The sequence below is a fragment of the Anabrus simplex genome, chromosome 1, assembly GCF_040414725.1.
Source record: "Anabrus simplex isolate iqAnaSimp1 chromosome 1, ASM4041472v1, whole genome shotgun sequence".
Taxonomy (NCBI): Eukaryota; Metazoa; Arthropoda; class Insecta; order Orthoptera; family Tettigoniidae; genus Anabrus; species Anabrus simplex.
The window spans coordinates 324364644-324383361 of record NC_090265.1 but is presented as its reverse complement, the minus strand read 5'-3'; the positions used below and the strand labels follow the sequence as shown (position 1 = coordinate 324383361).

The 18718-nt window shown below is 38.3% G+C and overlaps 1 protein-coding gene across 1 annotated transcript in view; it reads left to right on the top strand.

Moving 5' to 3' along the window:
- LOC136865584 (cellular tumor antigen p53) overlaps window positions 1-13839 on the top strand; it is a 98237-nt gene extending 84398 nt beyond the window's left edge. The window contains exon 6 of the mRNA XM_067142416.2: window positions 13291-13839. Within this exon, the coding sequence (XP_066998517.1) occupies window positions 13291-13665 (375 nt within the window). The 3' untranslated portion in view covers window positions 13666-13839. The remainder of the gene's footprint in view (window positions 1-13290) is intronic.
- Window positions 13840-18718: the final 4879 nt, after the last annotated feature.

Below are 18718 nucleotides of genomic sequence, written 5' to 3'. Positions count from 1 at the left end.
TAATAATTAAGTTTCAACCTGTAAAACCGTATTCTAATATTTAAAATACAATGTCAATACATTTACAATCTGTTGAAATTGTTTAATGTTTTCAAATGATTCGTTGTATACACATTCAAACATTTTGTTACAGCTGGCGTAACTTATCACATATTATACTGTATGGAATTGGAATCTTAATACACTCAAAAACAGCTGAGGTTAGGCTTCAATATTATACTATTTACCCATAAAAGTGACAAAACTGATGTGCACTGTTGATTATAGGTTATGAAATATTTAACATCAAAATCTGTCAAATTCACAAATTGCTTGTAGTCTTGACCAGTGTATAATAGGGCAATTGTCCAGACGTAAGCAGGGACTCTGTCAATTGGTGATGACCAATCTTTGGTGACATGCAAATGGTAATTTCATCAAAGTTTACATAAGAAAGTCTGTTGACATATTTGTAACAAGAAGGTTATTTTCGTAAGAATATGCTGAATGATTTAAAAGTTGAAGAAACTTATACCAAAATTTTTATAGCTTACACAAGGATGTAATACACTGAGCGGCACGAAAAACACAACACTTCAATTTCTTTCAAAAACGGAAATTTATTGTTAATTTATGACACTTTTATGACACTAATCCACCATCTTATGATGGAATATTGTGGTACTGTCCCATCTAACGGTCTAACAATGAAAAGAAAAGACGATTTTAAACAAATTGAACAAATTAAGCGAGAGATGCACATTTCAAGGAAATTTTGAGTAAGCTCATAAAGGTAATGCATTCTGTCTTAATGTTACACACTTCACAGACCTCGAAGAGTATCTCGGGGACCTCTGTTCGCATCTTCAAAAGCGTGTATTGCCACCTCTTGCAGCAATGACGGCATTCAACCTTTCAGGCATGCTCCTGATTAATGCGGTAATGTCCTGTTGAGGAATCATCTCCCATTCTTCCAGGAGGGCGTTCTGTAGGTCCTGTAGGGTCTCTGGATAGTGCTGACGGACTCTTCTCCCCAGCTGGTCCCAAACATGCTCAATGGGATTCAAATCGGGGCTTCGAGCAGGCCAAACCATAGCATGAATCTCTGTTTCATCCAAGAACTGTTGCTCAATTTCGCAACATGTGGGGGTGCATTGTCGTGCATTAGTGTAAAATCATCACCAGTAAACGGAGCGAAAGGCACAATATGCTCCAGAAGGATTTCCTCCACATACCGACGTGCGGTAAGGCTCCCATGCTCCACAAAGACTAAATCCGTCCTTGCAGCTGTATTGATTCCTGCCCACACCATCACAGAAACACCGTGAAAAGGCATCTTGGATGAGAATGTGCAAGGGGAATACCTTTCCCCTGGCCTTCTCCAGACCCTCTCTCATCCGTCAGGTGATCGGAGGCCAAATCGTGACTCGTTGGTGAACAACACTTGATCCCATTGTTGTACTGTCCAGCCAAGATGTTCCCTTGCGAAACTCAGTCGAGCTGTGCGATGCTTTCGGGTGAGTTCTGGTCCTGTAGCAGGTCTTCTGGACTGAAGAGTGGCTTCTTCCAGTCTTCTTTGAACGGTTCTCTCACTAACATTGACCCCTCGAACTTGGTGGAGTCGATTTCGTGCTTCAATAGCAGTGGTGTGACGGTTGAGGAGAAATTGAAGTTGTAAGAAGCGGTCATCTTTCTACGATGTTACTCTTCTCAGGCCTGATCCTTGTCTCCTTGCAAAGCATCCACGTTCCCTGTACCTTAGTACGGTTCTGGAAATTGTAACAGATGTAGTACTCAACACTTCTGCAACGTAATGCATGCTGCGACCATCTTCCACCAAAGCAACAGCTTTCTCAGTTTGTTCAGGGCTTAACGGCATGTTTACTCCAGAAAGCTGATTAAGAGAATCACAGACAGATCCTACAAACACGTTTGATTGAAAAGGGAACAATTAAAGGTAAAACAATAAGCGATACAAGAGTGGGAAAACATTATTGGTTCACATCCAGCGATGTGTTTTCCAGGTTGCGCGGGAAAAAAACAATTGAGGCTAGTGCAATAAACAATCAACACTTCATTGTTTACTCGCAAAGCAACGCCAATAGCATACCCCGTCTAAAAGCAATGGTTGAAGTGCTTCACTTCGATTAAATAGATGATTACACATCATTTGTTGAGTGTTGCCTTTTTCGTGCCGCTCAGTGTATATCAATACAAAACTTAGTACACTCACAAAGAAAGGTGAATGAAATGTGGCTGAGGGATGAAATTAAAATGCTTTACAGAAAAAAAAAATTGTTTTTGAACCTACAACTATACCGCACACATTTAGAAATTTCTCAGCAGTTATCCTCTTTAGAATGGGGTTCAATCCAACTGCATACTGGAGAAAAGCTTGTTGACATACTTGTAAGAAACAAAAGACTTTAGAAAATTCAAACTTTTCCATTTGAATGAGAGTAAATTAAACTAGAGGGATCAGCCGACAAGAGTAAATAAATCCACTCCAGCTTTAAATATATACCCACTACAATAAATTTATCTAGCACTACTTTCACTGAGAATGAAATAAGTTTACTCAATAAAGGATCTAAATTCAACTGGCCTAACCCACACATAATTGAAGACTTGATAACTACAATAGCAGAAGCAGAGTCGAATGTAGGACAAGTGCCAATAGATTCACAGAATGATACTAGGTATGATATCAAAAAGAAGCTTCCTACCTTAGTCGAAGAATTAATTAACAATTCAGATTCTACTCTATTTAAACAAATCGATGGTTTAAAAACCAAAATTAGGATTAGTACCGGTACCGGTAATGTAATAGTGACTAAAGCAGACAAAGGTGAAACCACAGTTCTCTTAGACCCTGTACTACGACTGTCAGGTAAACAGCCAGATACGTAGGCTGCAGTTTTGCAAACTAGAAGTTAAATATTTTCTTGCATACTACCAACGGATTTTAATGACGGTATTGTAATGCGGAAGATGTAGTAACATTTTTATTGGGTTGGTAATAAGGTTACTGAAAATATAGTGAAATTTAGCGTGGTGGTATACGTGTTCCCTGGTATTTTTGTTTGTTTAGCTCTATTCCTCTTGAAATTGCATTACTAGAATCCAATATCAGACTCTTATTAAGCTACAGTGTGGAAGTTCAGGTCAAAAACACAATTAGGACTGAAATATACAAACACGAAGAAATGTTAAAATTAATTAACTGTATAACGAAACTGAAACTGTTATAGAAAATAAAAACACTGAAAATGTAACCTGGACGCAAAAGTTAAGATTCAGGTTATGTATCATTTTTTGTCTAGTACTATTTACGAGGATGCACGTTACGGCGAAAGTAAAGTTTGTATTCGTGATTAATGCCACTGATCCAGCGTAGGATCATTAATTTTATTATTAATTCACTTTATTGTTTGCTCATTGAATAAGTAGTTAGTTTCTTTCTTTTCAATACAATGTGAGAATATTAACTGGCAGGCATTTATCTCACTTTAGCATAAATACTTTTGTAGCAAGTTGTTATGAAGTAAAAGAAATACAACGTCCTTAACATCCTCATTCGAAGGACGAATCGCCACGAACAACGTTGTATACCTTTACTCCATTTATGTGCATCGCGGATAGATTTGGCATATAACCTACGCTTTTGACGCGCATTTTAATGATTAGGAAATGTGTACTATCACCTTTAGTACCCTACCGACTATCATTTAGAAGGTAAAAGAATGTTCTACTATTGGGACTCGAACCCATGAAAAACTGCATAGCAGCCAACGATGTTGCTCTAATGACCACGGCTACCCAGGAAGCTTCTTGTTGATTGCTTGTGTACTACTGATATAGTCAGTAGCAACAACTTACTAGCTTGGGGAAATCTTTAAAAATTTTGTGATAGTTGGTCAGGAAGCATGACTTACTTTATAAATATATACATAGATTACATTGTAACAACTTAATTTCGCACAGCATCATGCAGATGTAGATTCCTCTTGATGTGTAGCCATCTTGATTCTTTACAGTAGCGTCCCCGATAGGAGCGAAGTCCCAGATAAGAGCGTTAACAGCCTCTCCAACTTTGGCATAGCTATACTCGAGATTATTTTCCCAGATTGCACATAAACGTAAGTCGTAGTACGCGTTTTCAACCGAACTTCCAGATAAATGTCCAAACTGCCAAATAAATTTATACCACGCTTTTATCTGGCTGTCGTAGTACAGGCATGATTACATTAACAAAACAGAAGCATTTTTTCAGATAATAATTATGTAAAAACTAATAAAGACCTATAAACAAAATCCAGAAGAATCTAAAGAATGTACTTAAAAATTCCACTTTTTTATTAATGAACAAGAGTATCAAAAAATGATCAACATGAATCCCAAATTACCAACAGCTAAAGCTCTACCTAAAATCCATAAAGCAAATACGCTTGATAGACATATAATCAATAGTAGAGGAAGTCCTACTTATAAAATCTCTAAATTCTTACACCAATTTTTAAAGAAACATTACAAATTTAACAGCAATTCCATGATCAGTAGTTCAATTGAACTTTGCGAAAAATTAAATAGTTTCAACTTACAATTGCATCACAGGAAGTGTTCCTATGATGTAACCAATATGTATCCAAGCATACCTATTAAAGAAACCGTTGAAATCATTAAGTCTAATCTAACCAAACAGGGCAAGTTAAGTACATGCAAAATAGAAGAGTTTATAAATCTATTAAATTTTGTTCTGAACAACAATTATTTCACATTCAACAATAAAATTTACAAACAGATGTGTTTGGGGATGGGAGACCCCACGTCTGGAATTTTACCTAATATTTATATGGATCATCTGGAGCACAGCAAAATAAAAACAAACATAAAAGGACTATGTTTGTGGGTAAGATATTTAGACGATACTTTTGTAATAATAGATAGTAAACTCAATAACAGTGACAACATTTTAACTTTTTAAATAACCTAGACCAAAGAGTAAAATTCACTAAGGAGGAAGAAAATAATCATTTGTTAAACTTTTTAGATATTGCAGTAACATGAACAGGAAATAAATTTGACTTTCAGATTTATAGAAAGCCATCTTACGTTCCAATAGCTATCAAAATAGATTCCCTACACCCAAAATCATAGAAACAAGCCACTTTTATAGTCTAGTATACAGAGCCTTCAAAATGCTACTAGCTAACAGTTTAAAGAAAGAAATTAAATTTATAAAAGACTTAGCTTCTGTATATGGTTATAAAATAGATGTTGTTAACAAAATTATTAATAGAGTGAAATCAAAACTGGCCACAAACCTTATTCTGATCAAAACTGAAAAACCAAAATTGGCAACATTTACATCCACCAGCCCAGCAGTATATCAAATCATGAATCCGATCAAAAACGGCAAATTAATATTGCATTTAGAACTCAAAATACAAATAGAAATATATTTTTTAACCATAATAGTGTAAATTCACGCAACAACAAATACCAAAGTTCAGGAATCTATAAGCTGATATGCTCGCAAAGTGTGTTTTCTCTTACGTTTGCCAAACTGGCAGAAGTTTTATAACTAGATATTTGGAACATGTAAACACTGCTAAACATAATAAATTATCCGCTATGATTAACCATATGCAAGAAAAGGGACACCATTTTACTAGAATAGAAAAAGATTTTAAAATAATCAGAAAAGTCGACAAAGGAAAATTAATGAATGAGCTGGAGAATATACATATCTACTTAGACAAACACTTCAATAGAGATAAAAACCTGAACGACAAAATAGAAATAAAAAATCCATTAATAGAACAAATACCGAAATTAATACAAACATTTAAACTTGATAGTACAAAATTTACATGTAATTTTATCCCGGATAATAAAAAGTGCAAATCCACGAATACACAAACCCCTCCCTACACAACTTCTAAACATTCCCCTCCACGATTCACGCCATTTGCTAGAACGCCGCCCTCTGTTACCTCCCCTCCCAATGCCCCGCAAATACGGAGACACATATACAACACGAGGAGCGCAAGTAGAATGACAAGCAGCAGTCAAACAGCTGAGTGCACTAGAGTAAATGCAGGCAGGAAGAGAAAGAGTAAGTGCTGATCCTTCAGTGTTAGTTTCTTCAACTTTTAAATCATTCGGCATATACTTACGAAAATAACTTTCCTGTTTCAGATATGTCAACAGACTTTCTTATATAATACATACATACATATTTTATCATTATAGACTGTTATGCCTTTCAGCATTCAGTCTGCAAGCCTCTGTGAATTTACTAAACGTCGCCACAATCTTCGATTTGCAACTAGTGTTGTGGCCTCATTTAGTTCTTTACCTCTTATCTTTAAATCGTTAGAAATGGAGTCTAACCATCGTCGTCTTGGTCTACCTCTACTTCTCGTACCCTCCATAACAGAGTCCATTATTCTCCTAGGTAACCTATCCTCCCCCATTCACCTCACATGACCCCACCACCGAAGCCGGTTTATGCGTACAGCTTCATCCATCGAGTTCATTCCTAAATTAGCCTTTATATCCTCATTCCGAGTACCCTCCTGTCATTGTTCCCACCTGTTTGTACCAGCAATCATTCTTGCTACTTTCATGCCTGTTATTTCTAACTTATGAATAAGATAACCTGAGTCCACCCAGCTTTCGCTCCTGTAAAGTTTCGTCTGGTAGCTGACTTCCTTCTTACAGAATACTGTTGATCGCAACTGCGAGCTCACTACATTAGCTTTACGACACCTCGATTCAGTCTCATTTACTATATTACCATCCTGGGAGAACACACAACCTAAATACTTGAAATTATCGACCTGTTCTAGCTTTGTATCACCAATCTGACATTCAATTCTGTTGAATTTCTTACCTACTGACATCAATTTAGTCTTCGAGAGGCTAATTTTCATACCATATTCATTGCACCTATTTTCAAGTTCCAAGATATTAGACTGCAGGCTTTCGGAACAATCTGCCATTAAGACCAAGTCGTCAGCATAGGCCAGACTGCTTACTACATTTCCACCTAACTGAATCCCTCCCTGCCATTTTATACCTTTCAGTAGATGATCCATGAAAACTATGAACAGCAAAGGTGAAAGATTGCAGCCTTGTCTAACCCCTGTAACTACCCTGAACCAAGAACTCATTCTACCATCAATTCTCACTGAAGCCCAATTGTCAACATAAATGCCTTTGATTGATTTTAATAATCTATCTTAATGCCATAATCCTCCAGTATAGCAAACATCGGTACCCTGTCATATGCTTTCTCTAGATCTAAGAAACATAAACACAACTGCCTATTCCTCTCATAGCATTTTTCAGTTACCTGGCACATACTGAAAATCTGATCCTGACAGCTTCTCTGTGGTCTGAAACCACACTGGTTTTCATCCAACTTCCTCTCAACGACTGATCGCATCCTCCCTTCCAAGATGCCAGTGAATACTTTGCCTGGTATACTAATCAATGAGATACCTCAATAGTTGTTGCAATCCTTCCTGTTCCTTTGCTTATAGATAGGTGCAATTACTGCTTTTGAAAAGCCCAATCTGAAGGTACCTTACCAACACTCCATGCTAATCTTACTACTCTATGAAGCCATTTCATCCCTGCCTTCCCACTATACTTCACCATTTCAGGTCTAATTTGATCTATTCCTGCTGCTTTATGACAATGGAGTTAATTTACCATCCTTTCCACTTCCTCAAGCATAATTTCACCTATGTCATTTTCCTCCTCCCCATGAGCTTGGCTGTTCATAACACCACCAGGATGATTTCCTCTTACATTGAGAAGATGTTCAAAATATTCCCTCCACCTCTCCAGTGATTCCCTAGGATCTATTATGAGTTCACCTGAATTACTCAAAATACTGTTCATTTCCTTTTTCCCTCCCTTCCTATGATTCTTTGTTACTGTCCAGAAAGGTTTCCCTGCTGCTTGATCTAGCCGTTTCAGGTTATTACCAAAATCTTCCCACAACTTCTTTTTGGATTCAACAACTATTTGTTTCACACTGTTTCTTTCATCTACGTACAAATCCCTGTCTGCCTTGGCCCTTGTTTGGAGCCATTTCTGATAAGCCTTCTTTTTACGTTTACAAGCTGCTCTCACTTCATCATTCCATCAAGATGTTTGCCTTTTCCCATCTTTACACATAGTTGTTCGTAGGCATTCCCTTGCTGTTTCTACTACAGCATCCATGCCACCCATTCACCTTCTATATCCTGAACCTGCTTGCTGTCTACTGTTCGAAACTTCTCACTAATCATATCCATGTACTTCTGTCTAATTTCCTCGTCCTGGAGATTTTCTACCCTTATTCGTTTGCAGACAGATTTCACGTTCACTTCCCTAGGCCTAGAGATACTTAGTTCACTACAGATCAGATAGTGGTTTGTATCATCGAAAAATCCCCGGAAAACTCGTACATTCCTTATAGATTTCCTGAATTCGAAGTCGATTAAGATATAGTCTATTATGGATCTTGTACCCCTAGCCTCCTATGCGTAGTGGTGAATAGCCTTATGCTTGAAGAATGTATTCGTAACTGCTAAACCCATACTAGCACAGAAGTCCAGCAAATGCTTCCCATTCCCATTAGCTTCCATGTCTTCCCCGCATTTACCAATCACCCTTTCGTATCCTTCAGTTCTATTCCCAACTATCGCATTGAAATTGCCCATTAGCACTATTCTATCCTTGCTGTTGACCCTGACCACGATGTCACTCAATGCTTCATAAAACTTGTCAACTTCATCCTCATCTTCACCCTCACATGGTGAATACACAGAGACAATTCTAGTCCTAATTCCTCCAACTGACAAATCTACTCACATCATTCGCTCATTTACGTGCCTAACAGAAACTATGTCGCATGCAATGGTATTCCTGATAAAGAGCCCTACCCCAGATTCTGCCCTTCCCTTTCTAACACCCGTCACGTACACTTTATAATCTCCTACCTCTTCCTCGTTATCTCCCCTTACCTGAATATCACTTACACCTAGCACATCCAGGTGCATCCTCTTTGCTAACTCAGCAATTTCTATTTTCTTTCTTCCATAAGCCCCATTAATATTGATAGCACACCATCGAATTCCATTTCGTTCGCCGCGTTGTTTCCAAGGAGTCCCTTGCCTGTCAAATGGGAGTGGGACTCCGTTACTCCCATAGGTCCAAGGCTTGCTTAAAATGTTCTGAGCTCGGTAAATTCATGAAGCAGGATGCTACCCTACTTGCACATGTCCAAGTAAGGATCTCTCCTCTAACGGGTTATGGACCACCGGTGAATTGTATAGTCCTAACCGCCTGAGCACAAGGAGGGTCATGACTCAGAATATGTCCGAGATGCCCATTCCCATTCCATAGCAACTGGTATCCCGACTCTCAGGACCACATACTAGGCCACTCAGTCGTTGCCCATGGTTCACGAACTAGGATGTGACTACAGTAACCCACACCATGAACCATTTTCTTATGTAAACTTTGATGAAATTACCATTTGCATGTCACCATAGCTTGTTCATCACCAATTGACAGAGTCCCTGCTTACATCTGGGCGATTGCCCTATTATACACTGGTCAAGACTACAAGCAATTTGTGAATTTGACAGATTTTGATGCTAAATATTTCATCACCTATAATCAACAGTGCACATCAGTTTTGTCACTTTTATGGGCAAACAGTATAATATTGAAGCCTAACCTCAGCTGTTTCTGAGTGTATTAAGATTCCAATTCCAAACAGTATAATATGTGATAAGGTTCGCCAGTTGTAACAAAATGTTTGAATGTGTATACAACGAATCATTTGAAAACATTAAGCAATTTCAACAGATTGTAAATGTATTGACATTGTATTTTAACCCATTTATGCCCAGCGGGTCGTTTGCGACCCACCCGAAAGAAAAAATTCTGCCGAGCGTATTTTTTGTTGTTTCGCGTTGATAGCGCATTTAGTGTGTGTAGTAAGATTGCCCGCACTGCCGTATCTTGGTTGGAGCAGTTTTCCTGCCAAAACGCAGATGCTGCGCGGCAGCTAGTTGAGTCATGGTGGAACCTGCATCGCGCTCTCGCCGTTATTGGTAAGTAGAGTGGTTAAAAGTTTTAAATTGTAGTGTTCAGTGTGTTGATGTTGTTTGGGGATATCTGACGCATCTTTAGATGCCTTTACTATTTCAATATGTCAATTCGTTCTAACAATACACCACGAATAACATAGTGTGGGTCGCAAACGACCCGCTGGGCACAAACCACAGAGCAATAGTACTTTAGCGCATTTTTGCATTTAGAAGGTTACAACACAAGGGATTGGCGGAAAATGTTCTAAATTAGTGTTTTTGAAACAATATCCACTATTCGGAGCACATTTAAGTCGTCCATTCATTAACTAATTAGCAAATTACAGTTTTTAAATACTTATTTCGTCTTTTTCAGGCGAAAAAATTTAACTACTGCTGAAATTCTGTCAGAGCTTGAGGTATTGACTGCCAGCGATATTCCTGGAACATTAGTGGATGTTTTTATCACTCCACCGGATGATAAGCCTATTCGGGCGACGAAGATGATTGCTGCAATCCAAACAAAATGGGTGGGTCACAACTAGGGACTGAAGCACAAGACTATTTATCAAGGTGAAAAGCTAACGAAAAATGCTCTAAAGATGTTGACTTAGCGGAAAGCGTTGTTTTGAAATTCTGCGATATTTTGTCTAAGTTTTACCCCAGTGTAAGCTTCTCTTTTTACTTGCTCAAAGTTGTTGTCAGAGTTAAAAAGGAGGAATGCGATGCACTGGCACGGTTTGGGCTAACCGGATGGACGGCTGCCATTGCCAGACAAAAAGAAGACGAGGAATAAAAAATAAAGGGGATACTTTGAAAGTGCAGTTGACAAAGAAGATCAAATAGTGGCTGTGACATGGAAAGACAACAACGTTGTGAACATCCTGTCAAACGAGCATGGCATAGAACCTGTTGGAGAAGCTGGGCGGTACTCATTCGCACAGAAAAAAACCTGTGAAGATACCTCAGCCACATTTTGTTTCTAAGTACAACAAGAACATGGGAGGAATAGAACAAACGGACAATATATCTACTTTACGCATCAGCATAAGAGGCAAAATGTAGTATATGCCAAGTCTGCTCTGGCTTCTAGACGTTGTGATGAGCAATGCTTGGATTTTGTCGAAATCTCACGGCATGAAGCTTGACGCCTTGGCTTTCCGACGATTCACTGTGACCAGCTTGTTAGAGAAGTATGGAACCCCTCCTCGCAATGTTAACACGAGTGCACCAGTGACTGAAGCCCTGCAGGAAAGCCACGGTAGTCATCTTCTGGTGGACAATCAGCCCCGGCGACGTCGCGTCTGCGAAAGTAAAACTGTCCGAGCATGCCAAAGATGTGCTGTTGCCTTACACCATTATTGTTTTGGAGAATTCCACAAGAAGTAAAGTGCACTGTGTAAATGAGAACGTGTTTTTAGCTTCGTAGCTTAAAATTTTGACTTATTCAGTTTTTTTATGCAAAACAAAATGTTTTATAATAATGATCCCAAAGCCTGTTGTGCCATTTCAGTACTGAGTATTCAAAGGAATGTGTAAGACTGACTAGGAAACTCGACTGATAGTCTATTTTATATTATTCATGTTAATGTTATATTTTGATACTCTTTACATTTGTAGGAGAGATTCCTTTTTATGGCATTTAGTAAAGAGCAACTTCTTATTAACATTTTCTATGTGCTTTATAATACTTGCCTCTGTAGTAGATGTGTCATTTTCATTTTTCACTAATAATGAGTCATAAAATACACCAGTTGTTCTTCTTTTATCATTAAAAATATACCATGATGAACCCAAACATGTAAATAGCCAAAGCCCATGTTGAAGATATGCCCCTGGGGTCCATGCCCAGTGGGTTGTTTACGACCCATGTTGTAATTTTTAAACAACAACAATAAAAATTTAAAAACAATTTTCGGGGCGTTTGTTGGACATAAATAAACTGATTCCAGTAGTCAAAACCATAAAATTCGAAAAAAAAATTCTTGGGCATAAATGGGTTAAATATTAGAATAAGGTTTTACAGGTTGAAACTTAATTATTATTTTCAATAAGACTATGTAATATACAAAAGTTTTAATATTTAAGAGGTTTTTCAAAGCTCATTAAGGATAAGTTTGTCAAAGGCAAACCATAAGTGTAAGTTCTAAAACAATTTTATCATTTAACCTTGTAAGAATATTTATGGCTGAAGATGTTCAAAATATGAACGAAACATGTCCTATGTTTTAATATTTAAGCAATAAAATAAGGATGAGATCCAAATTTTATAATTGCTTTTAATGTATTGAATAGGTGGATACAAAAGTTTTATTGTTTCTCCTTTAAACACTACTCCTGTGACTCCCCTTCATGTAAACCATGCTGCACCTAATTACATACCTGTAACAAAAGTATTGGAAGACATTGCTGAGTACAACAGCAGCACTGCTATTTGGTCCTTAAATGACACCACACAGAGTAGTAGTTTTGTGTGTCCAACAAGTTTTTAAAGTGTACACCAAGTTTTTATCACATCCTCAACCTAGCACTTGAAAGTGCCTTATCCAAAGAAGACTTTTACATGATTAACTTGTTGTAAAAATACACGCTAAATATTTTATAAAACCCTCAATTTTTAAGTGTGAAACTGTTGTCAAAACATTTTTATGTGTCACTATGTTTATACATTGTTTTCATAACCTATTATGTATTTTGTTAGTTTTGTAATTTAGAAATGTGTCAAAACCGGTCGCTTGAATAAAAACATGTTGTACCAGGCGAGTTGGCCATGCGCGTAGAGGCGCGCGGCTGTGAGCTTGCATCCGGGAGTTAGTAGGTTTGAATCCCACTATTGGCAGCCCTGAAGATGGTTTTCCGTGGTTTTCCATTTTCACACCAGGCAAATGCTGGGGCTGTACCTTAATTAAGGCCACGGCCGCTTCCTTTCAACTCCTAGGCCTTTCCCATCCCATCATCGCCATAAGACCTATCTGTGTCGGTGCGACGTAAAGCCCCTAGCAAAAAAAAAAAAAAAAAAAAAAAATGTTGTAAACATTATCCTGTACACTGAAATTTCAGCTTTTGTAATCTCAGTTCAATACAGGACCATTAATGAAGTTTATAACTTTAAATGCACTATACCATACACCATTCCTTAAAAAATGCCTCAGATTGATTTATCTGTTTTTTAAACACATTTATGTCTCTCACTGATGATTGCTGATATTTTCAGGATGAAGAAGGCACCGACAATACAGAAGTCCATGCTGGGGAAACAGAGAATGAGGAGGAAAGTGATGAGAGTATTTCTAGGGAGCCAGATGTGAATTGTAGTAAACATTTAAGAGTTCGCAGAGACTCGTTCTTATTACCCCCGAATAAGAGACTCAATATAGCAACAGACGAGGAAAGTTCAAACAGTGCTATCACCATCATGAAACATATGGTTGATTTAGCGTCATCGCGTGATGAGTTTGTTGTATTTGGTGAGCATGTGGCCAGGAAGTTGAGAAATATCAAAAATGCCAAAGTCCGTCTGTTATTACAGCATAAAATAAGTAATCTGTTGTTTGAAGGTGAAATGACTAACTTTGGATCTCATTTATGAAAGTTTGTTCTACATGTGAGGGAGCTTTAACAAACATTGTTCCTCTAGTCATACTTCACTCAGATGTAAAACTGGTCTAAATATGATGATACCTTTCATCTTTCATGCTGTATTGGAAGGTTAGTTTAGTTGTAAAACAGGTGAAATATGTAATAAAGCTTTGTAATGTGTGATGGGAAAAATTCATTGATATATTTTAACTCGTATGTATGATGCAGCAAATAATGATGCTCTCTGAGATGAGCAGTTCTAAAATAATAAAATCACCCCTTATGGGCCTTGGCCTACCAAGTGACCACTGCTCAACCCCAAGGCTGGCAGATTACGAAGTTTGTTAAGAAGGAAGCCATACTTTCCAGGGTCGATTCAGTTAAATGCAATTTAAAAACTTTTCAGCCTGTCAAACACATAAGTTCAATATAAATATTACAGTATAACATACCTGTAAAAACACACTATTAAAGAAAAAAGAAAAATAGTTTAATAGCACAGTATGTACTTTTATTCCTTGATTAATAGTTGTATTTTATTTAATTTTCAAGTATGTTATAGTGTAATATTTAGATTACAAAGTGACATGTGGTCAATGTAGCGGATCCTCTTGTATGTTATGCTTGACTTTCTATATCAGGACTGCTATCTCACCATCAGATAGCTCCTCAATTCTTCTCACATTGGCTGTGTGGACCTGGAACATGCACTCGGATCCAGGTAAAAAAAAATCCCTGACCTGGCTGGGAATCGAACAAAGGACCTCTACGTAAGAGACACACTCGCTACCCTAAAATAATTAAAATTAATTAATATTTATATTAATAAACCGGCTTCGGTGGTGGGGTCATGTGAGGCGAATGGGAGAGGATAGGTTACCTACGAGAATAATGGACTCTGTTATGGAGGGTAAGAGAAGTAGAGGTAGACCAAGACGACGATGGTTTGACTCCATTTGTAATGATTTAAAGATAAGAGGTATAGAACTAAATGAGGCCACAACACTAGTTGCAAATCGAGGATTGTGGCGACGTTTAGTGTTCCAATCCAGGTTCCCTTTAATTATACTATTCTTGATCTTACAAGGGAACTGTCCATACTGTCATAACGAAATCGGCAATGAAATTTTGCAGAAACCCTGAGGAGACCCATAAAATAGCGATGTACAAAAATTTAGCTGCCATTTCAAACTGGAAGGTTTCGAAATCTTCATACAAAATCCGTGTGACAACGCAGCTTACTGGACAGCCCATGCTTCTTGCTGGCTCGCGCGGCGCACAGCAGAGTGGAGTTGCACTTGTACTGGACAGAGAGAGAGAACGAACTGGCAGGCTGCCACGCACCAAGGTCACTTTATTTTTACGGAACAAATGTGAAACATAAATGAGGTGCGTTAATCGCATGATAAGAACACAAATATTTTTGGTACCATGCACAATGAATATGCACTTGGAGGCCACATTGTTCTTCAGTTTTCTTTACTTGTTTGAAGGCAATATTTTGCAGGCACTTCGAACTCGGGAGGTCTCTCCGTTGTATGATTGGATGCAAACCACGAATATTTAATCACAACTTTGAACCGCGGGGAAGAAAATTGAAAATGAATGAAGGACTGCATTTTCATTGTGCTGTTTCTCTGATAAACATCAAACTGAAAGTTTTCACAAGTCAGCACAATTTCTGTTAAGCGGCGATACAAAGCCTTCCACTGCCAGAAGAAAAACTTGTCCAAGGGTTGTATTTTCCCTGTTGTGCCGGGAGGAATCTGGAGAATTTCTATACTGTTGCCTGGAGGAATGTCTTCAGAACAGCTCTTATCACTATAAGTAGTCCAGGAACCTAGCAGTAGCAAACACTTCTCTTCTGCAAATGGGAAGGAGGATTCTTTAACCCTTTGCCATAATATCTCCCAACTTGTAATTATTTCAGTATGTTTTTGCCATAATGGGAGATGTATTATGAAACACTTATTTACATATTTACAACAACTTTGTACAGGTTCAAAATGAAAAAAAGTATTGTACACAAAGACACAAGAGAGACACAGATAGGTTTTTCCCACATTTTCATTGGAATTTCTGGAGGGTGTTTTACTTTTCGAAGCACAGTCCTGGATGAAGTCCTGGTTGCTTCTCACAGATTTTGCAGAAATGAACCATTTCTCACCTCCCCAACGCAACTTTCCTATTACTGCAAACCTTGCAGTCCTTCACTGTGACTTTCTTCCATGAACACCATATAGACCACTTCTGAAGTTGAGTGTTTCTCTGAATGTTTAGTTTCATGTATTCATTAGTCTCATTCATAATGGCGGTTAGTAGCTGGTCTGTAAAAATAATTGCCAATACTGTAATTCTGTAACAAGCCTATTGCCATGGCTTACAGATCCACTTCCTGACCTAGAAGGGAATTTAGGCAGGCGTACATCACCTGTATTCCACGATCTCCAAGCAGTATTAGAATTTTGTACATGCCGGTGAAGTCCAGGTCGCGGCAACACAACATCACCTCCCCCAACATTACTCGCATCGCTGTCATTATTATTAATACTCAGATCACTTCCTGAAACAACACTTTCATCACTTACCTCAAAAAGTTTATCACTTTCATGGTCACTATTCACAAATTCAGTTGAAATTTTCACCAATATTTCATCCTCCGTCAAGCCGGGCGCTGCCATTTTCCCGCAGTCGCTTTCCATTCAGCATATACATCACCCTAATATTGTCTTTGCATTCTAAAATAAATTGTCTGAAATTCATTCTCACAGTGCTCAGAAGATAGCAGCACTCATTGAATAAGAAACAGAATTACAATAAATGTATGGTTTGAGGTAATGATACGGCTGATGATTCCCCATAGGAAAGGGCGAAACATGTACCAATTCTTATTTTAATGAGGATTTAACTCTTACTTCAATATATTGAGTTGTATTGAATAGGTGGAAAAGAAATCATTTTCTTACATTTATCATAAGATTACTTTCAGTACGGATTCGCAATGATTTTCATTACTTGTAATAATAAACAGAAGTTGTAATGTACTCCACAAGTAATTATGCGACGCACGGCGCTGAACAACGGCCGTCAACCTGATGTCGACATGCGAGCGGAAAGAGTTGAACCAATATTTAATTCCTTTTTCCCCATTTTTCCTGATTTAGTGGCTGTTACAGTTATATTTCTGGCATGAAACATTTCTTTGGAAACTCTCGGACCGAAAGTTCCAGTTGCCTCCTGTAGTACAGTGAATCATTTCGGGAAAAGAGTAGGCATAATTGTGTACGAATGGGTGAGTGCACTAACTGATTGAGCAACTGTTTCTGTATGTTTCTCACCAACAAACAATAGAGTCCTTTATGCGTTCATTTCGCTCACGAAACCACTCTGATCAGTATTGTATATTGAAGAAGGGGTGTAGTCTAAAAATCACTCTGTAGCTGCTTCCACAATTTTCTTTGCAACTATCTTTTTCGTCGTCTCCTTGCAAATACGTACGGATACAAATTTTGTAATTTTTCTACTTTTTATTCTGTACTTTTTCTTAAAATGACTCAACCAACTAGCACATGTGCTGAAATTAATTCGCCTCACTGAAATCCCTCTTGAAATTTCCAAGGCAACAGTCGCAGGTCTTGATCACCTACATTCCGCTTCAGTCTTCTTGCATCTGTAAAGCAAGAAAATAATTTTCTATGCATTAATTTTCTGTGTTCAATGGGGCTTCTAATTGGTTCTTCCACCTGTACAGCTGTCGTAGTGACCTCACCTTACAACAACTTTTGCGAACAGTGGTTAATGAAAGCCGCTTCTTACCCCCCCCCCTATTTAACCATAATGTATAGCTTTTCTCTTGTATGCAAGATCTACAGTTTGTTTCACTTTCTTCTGTAGACTGGAAGCATTGCTTGAACTAGTAGATTTGCTAGGTTACTGCGGTGTCTCCTCACTGGATTGACGGGAATCAGACTCAGGGCTCAAAATCGGATCCTGGCAATGATGCGCTGCCTTTTCTTTCAGATAATGCAGATGAGGTGTCATTGCTTCCACTATCACTTTCACTGTCACTATTTCTCTCCAGACACGATTCCAAGACGATGCTGGGATCCATAGGATGATTTTCAATTAGCTCAATCACATGTCGACCCATCTTCCTTTCTTCCGAAGTTATTTCACGGGAAGAGGAGAAACCTTTTCTTACGGGAATAACGTAAAGCATACTCTAGAACATTAGCCGGATTCATGACTGCTCTTTCAAAGGAACATGTATCAACTGGCTAGCGCAGAAAGCTCAAGGTAACCCGGTCGCTTCAGCTGGTCACCAGGGCTGTCCACGTCGAGCTATAGGCTAACATGTGCAATTCTATTAGACATTTCCATATCAATTTCAGGACCTTACAGATCGAAATGGCAGCTGAATTTTTATACATTGCTTTCCTATGGACCCCTCATCCTCTCTACCAAATTTCATTGTCGATTTTGATATGACAGTTCCTTTGTTAGTCTAGGTCTCCCTCTTGCCCTCCTTCCTTCTATCTGGGTCTCCGTTGTCTGCTTTGGTGTCTTTCCTTCTTTCATCCTCTTAATATGTCTGTACCATCTAAGTTTATTTTTATCCATTTTATCACAAAGCTTTTCCGCTCCGATCTCCTTCATGACATCCTTCTTTCTTACTCTGTCCTTTCTCGTCTTTCTTATCATCAAAAGTTTCATTTTACTGACCTGGATTTTATTGTCCAGTCTTTTTGTCAGTGTCCAGGTCTGAATTGCATCTGTCAGTACTGGGCAGTAGTATATCTTACACATCACCTCTTTACACTTCACTGGTACTTCATTCCTCGACACCAGGTTTCTCACACCATGGTAGAATGCATTTCCCAGTTCAGTCCTTTTACTGATCTCCATGTCCAGCTGTGCATCGTGCATCAGTTCGCTTCCCAAGTATTTGAAGCTCTCCATAATTTCAACGTTGTGTCCCATTTTTATAATTCTCTTCCCTTCCCTTTTTCATCTAGTGTTCTGTTTTCATCTTTCCCACACTGATTTTCATTCCATGATTTTCA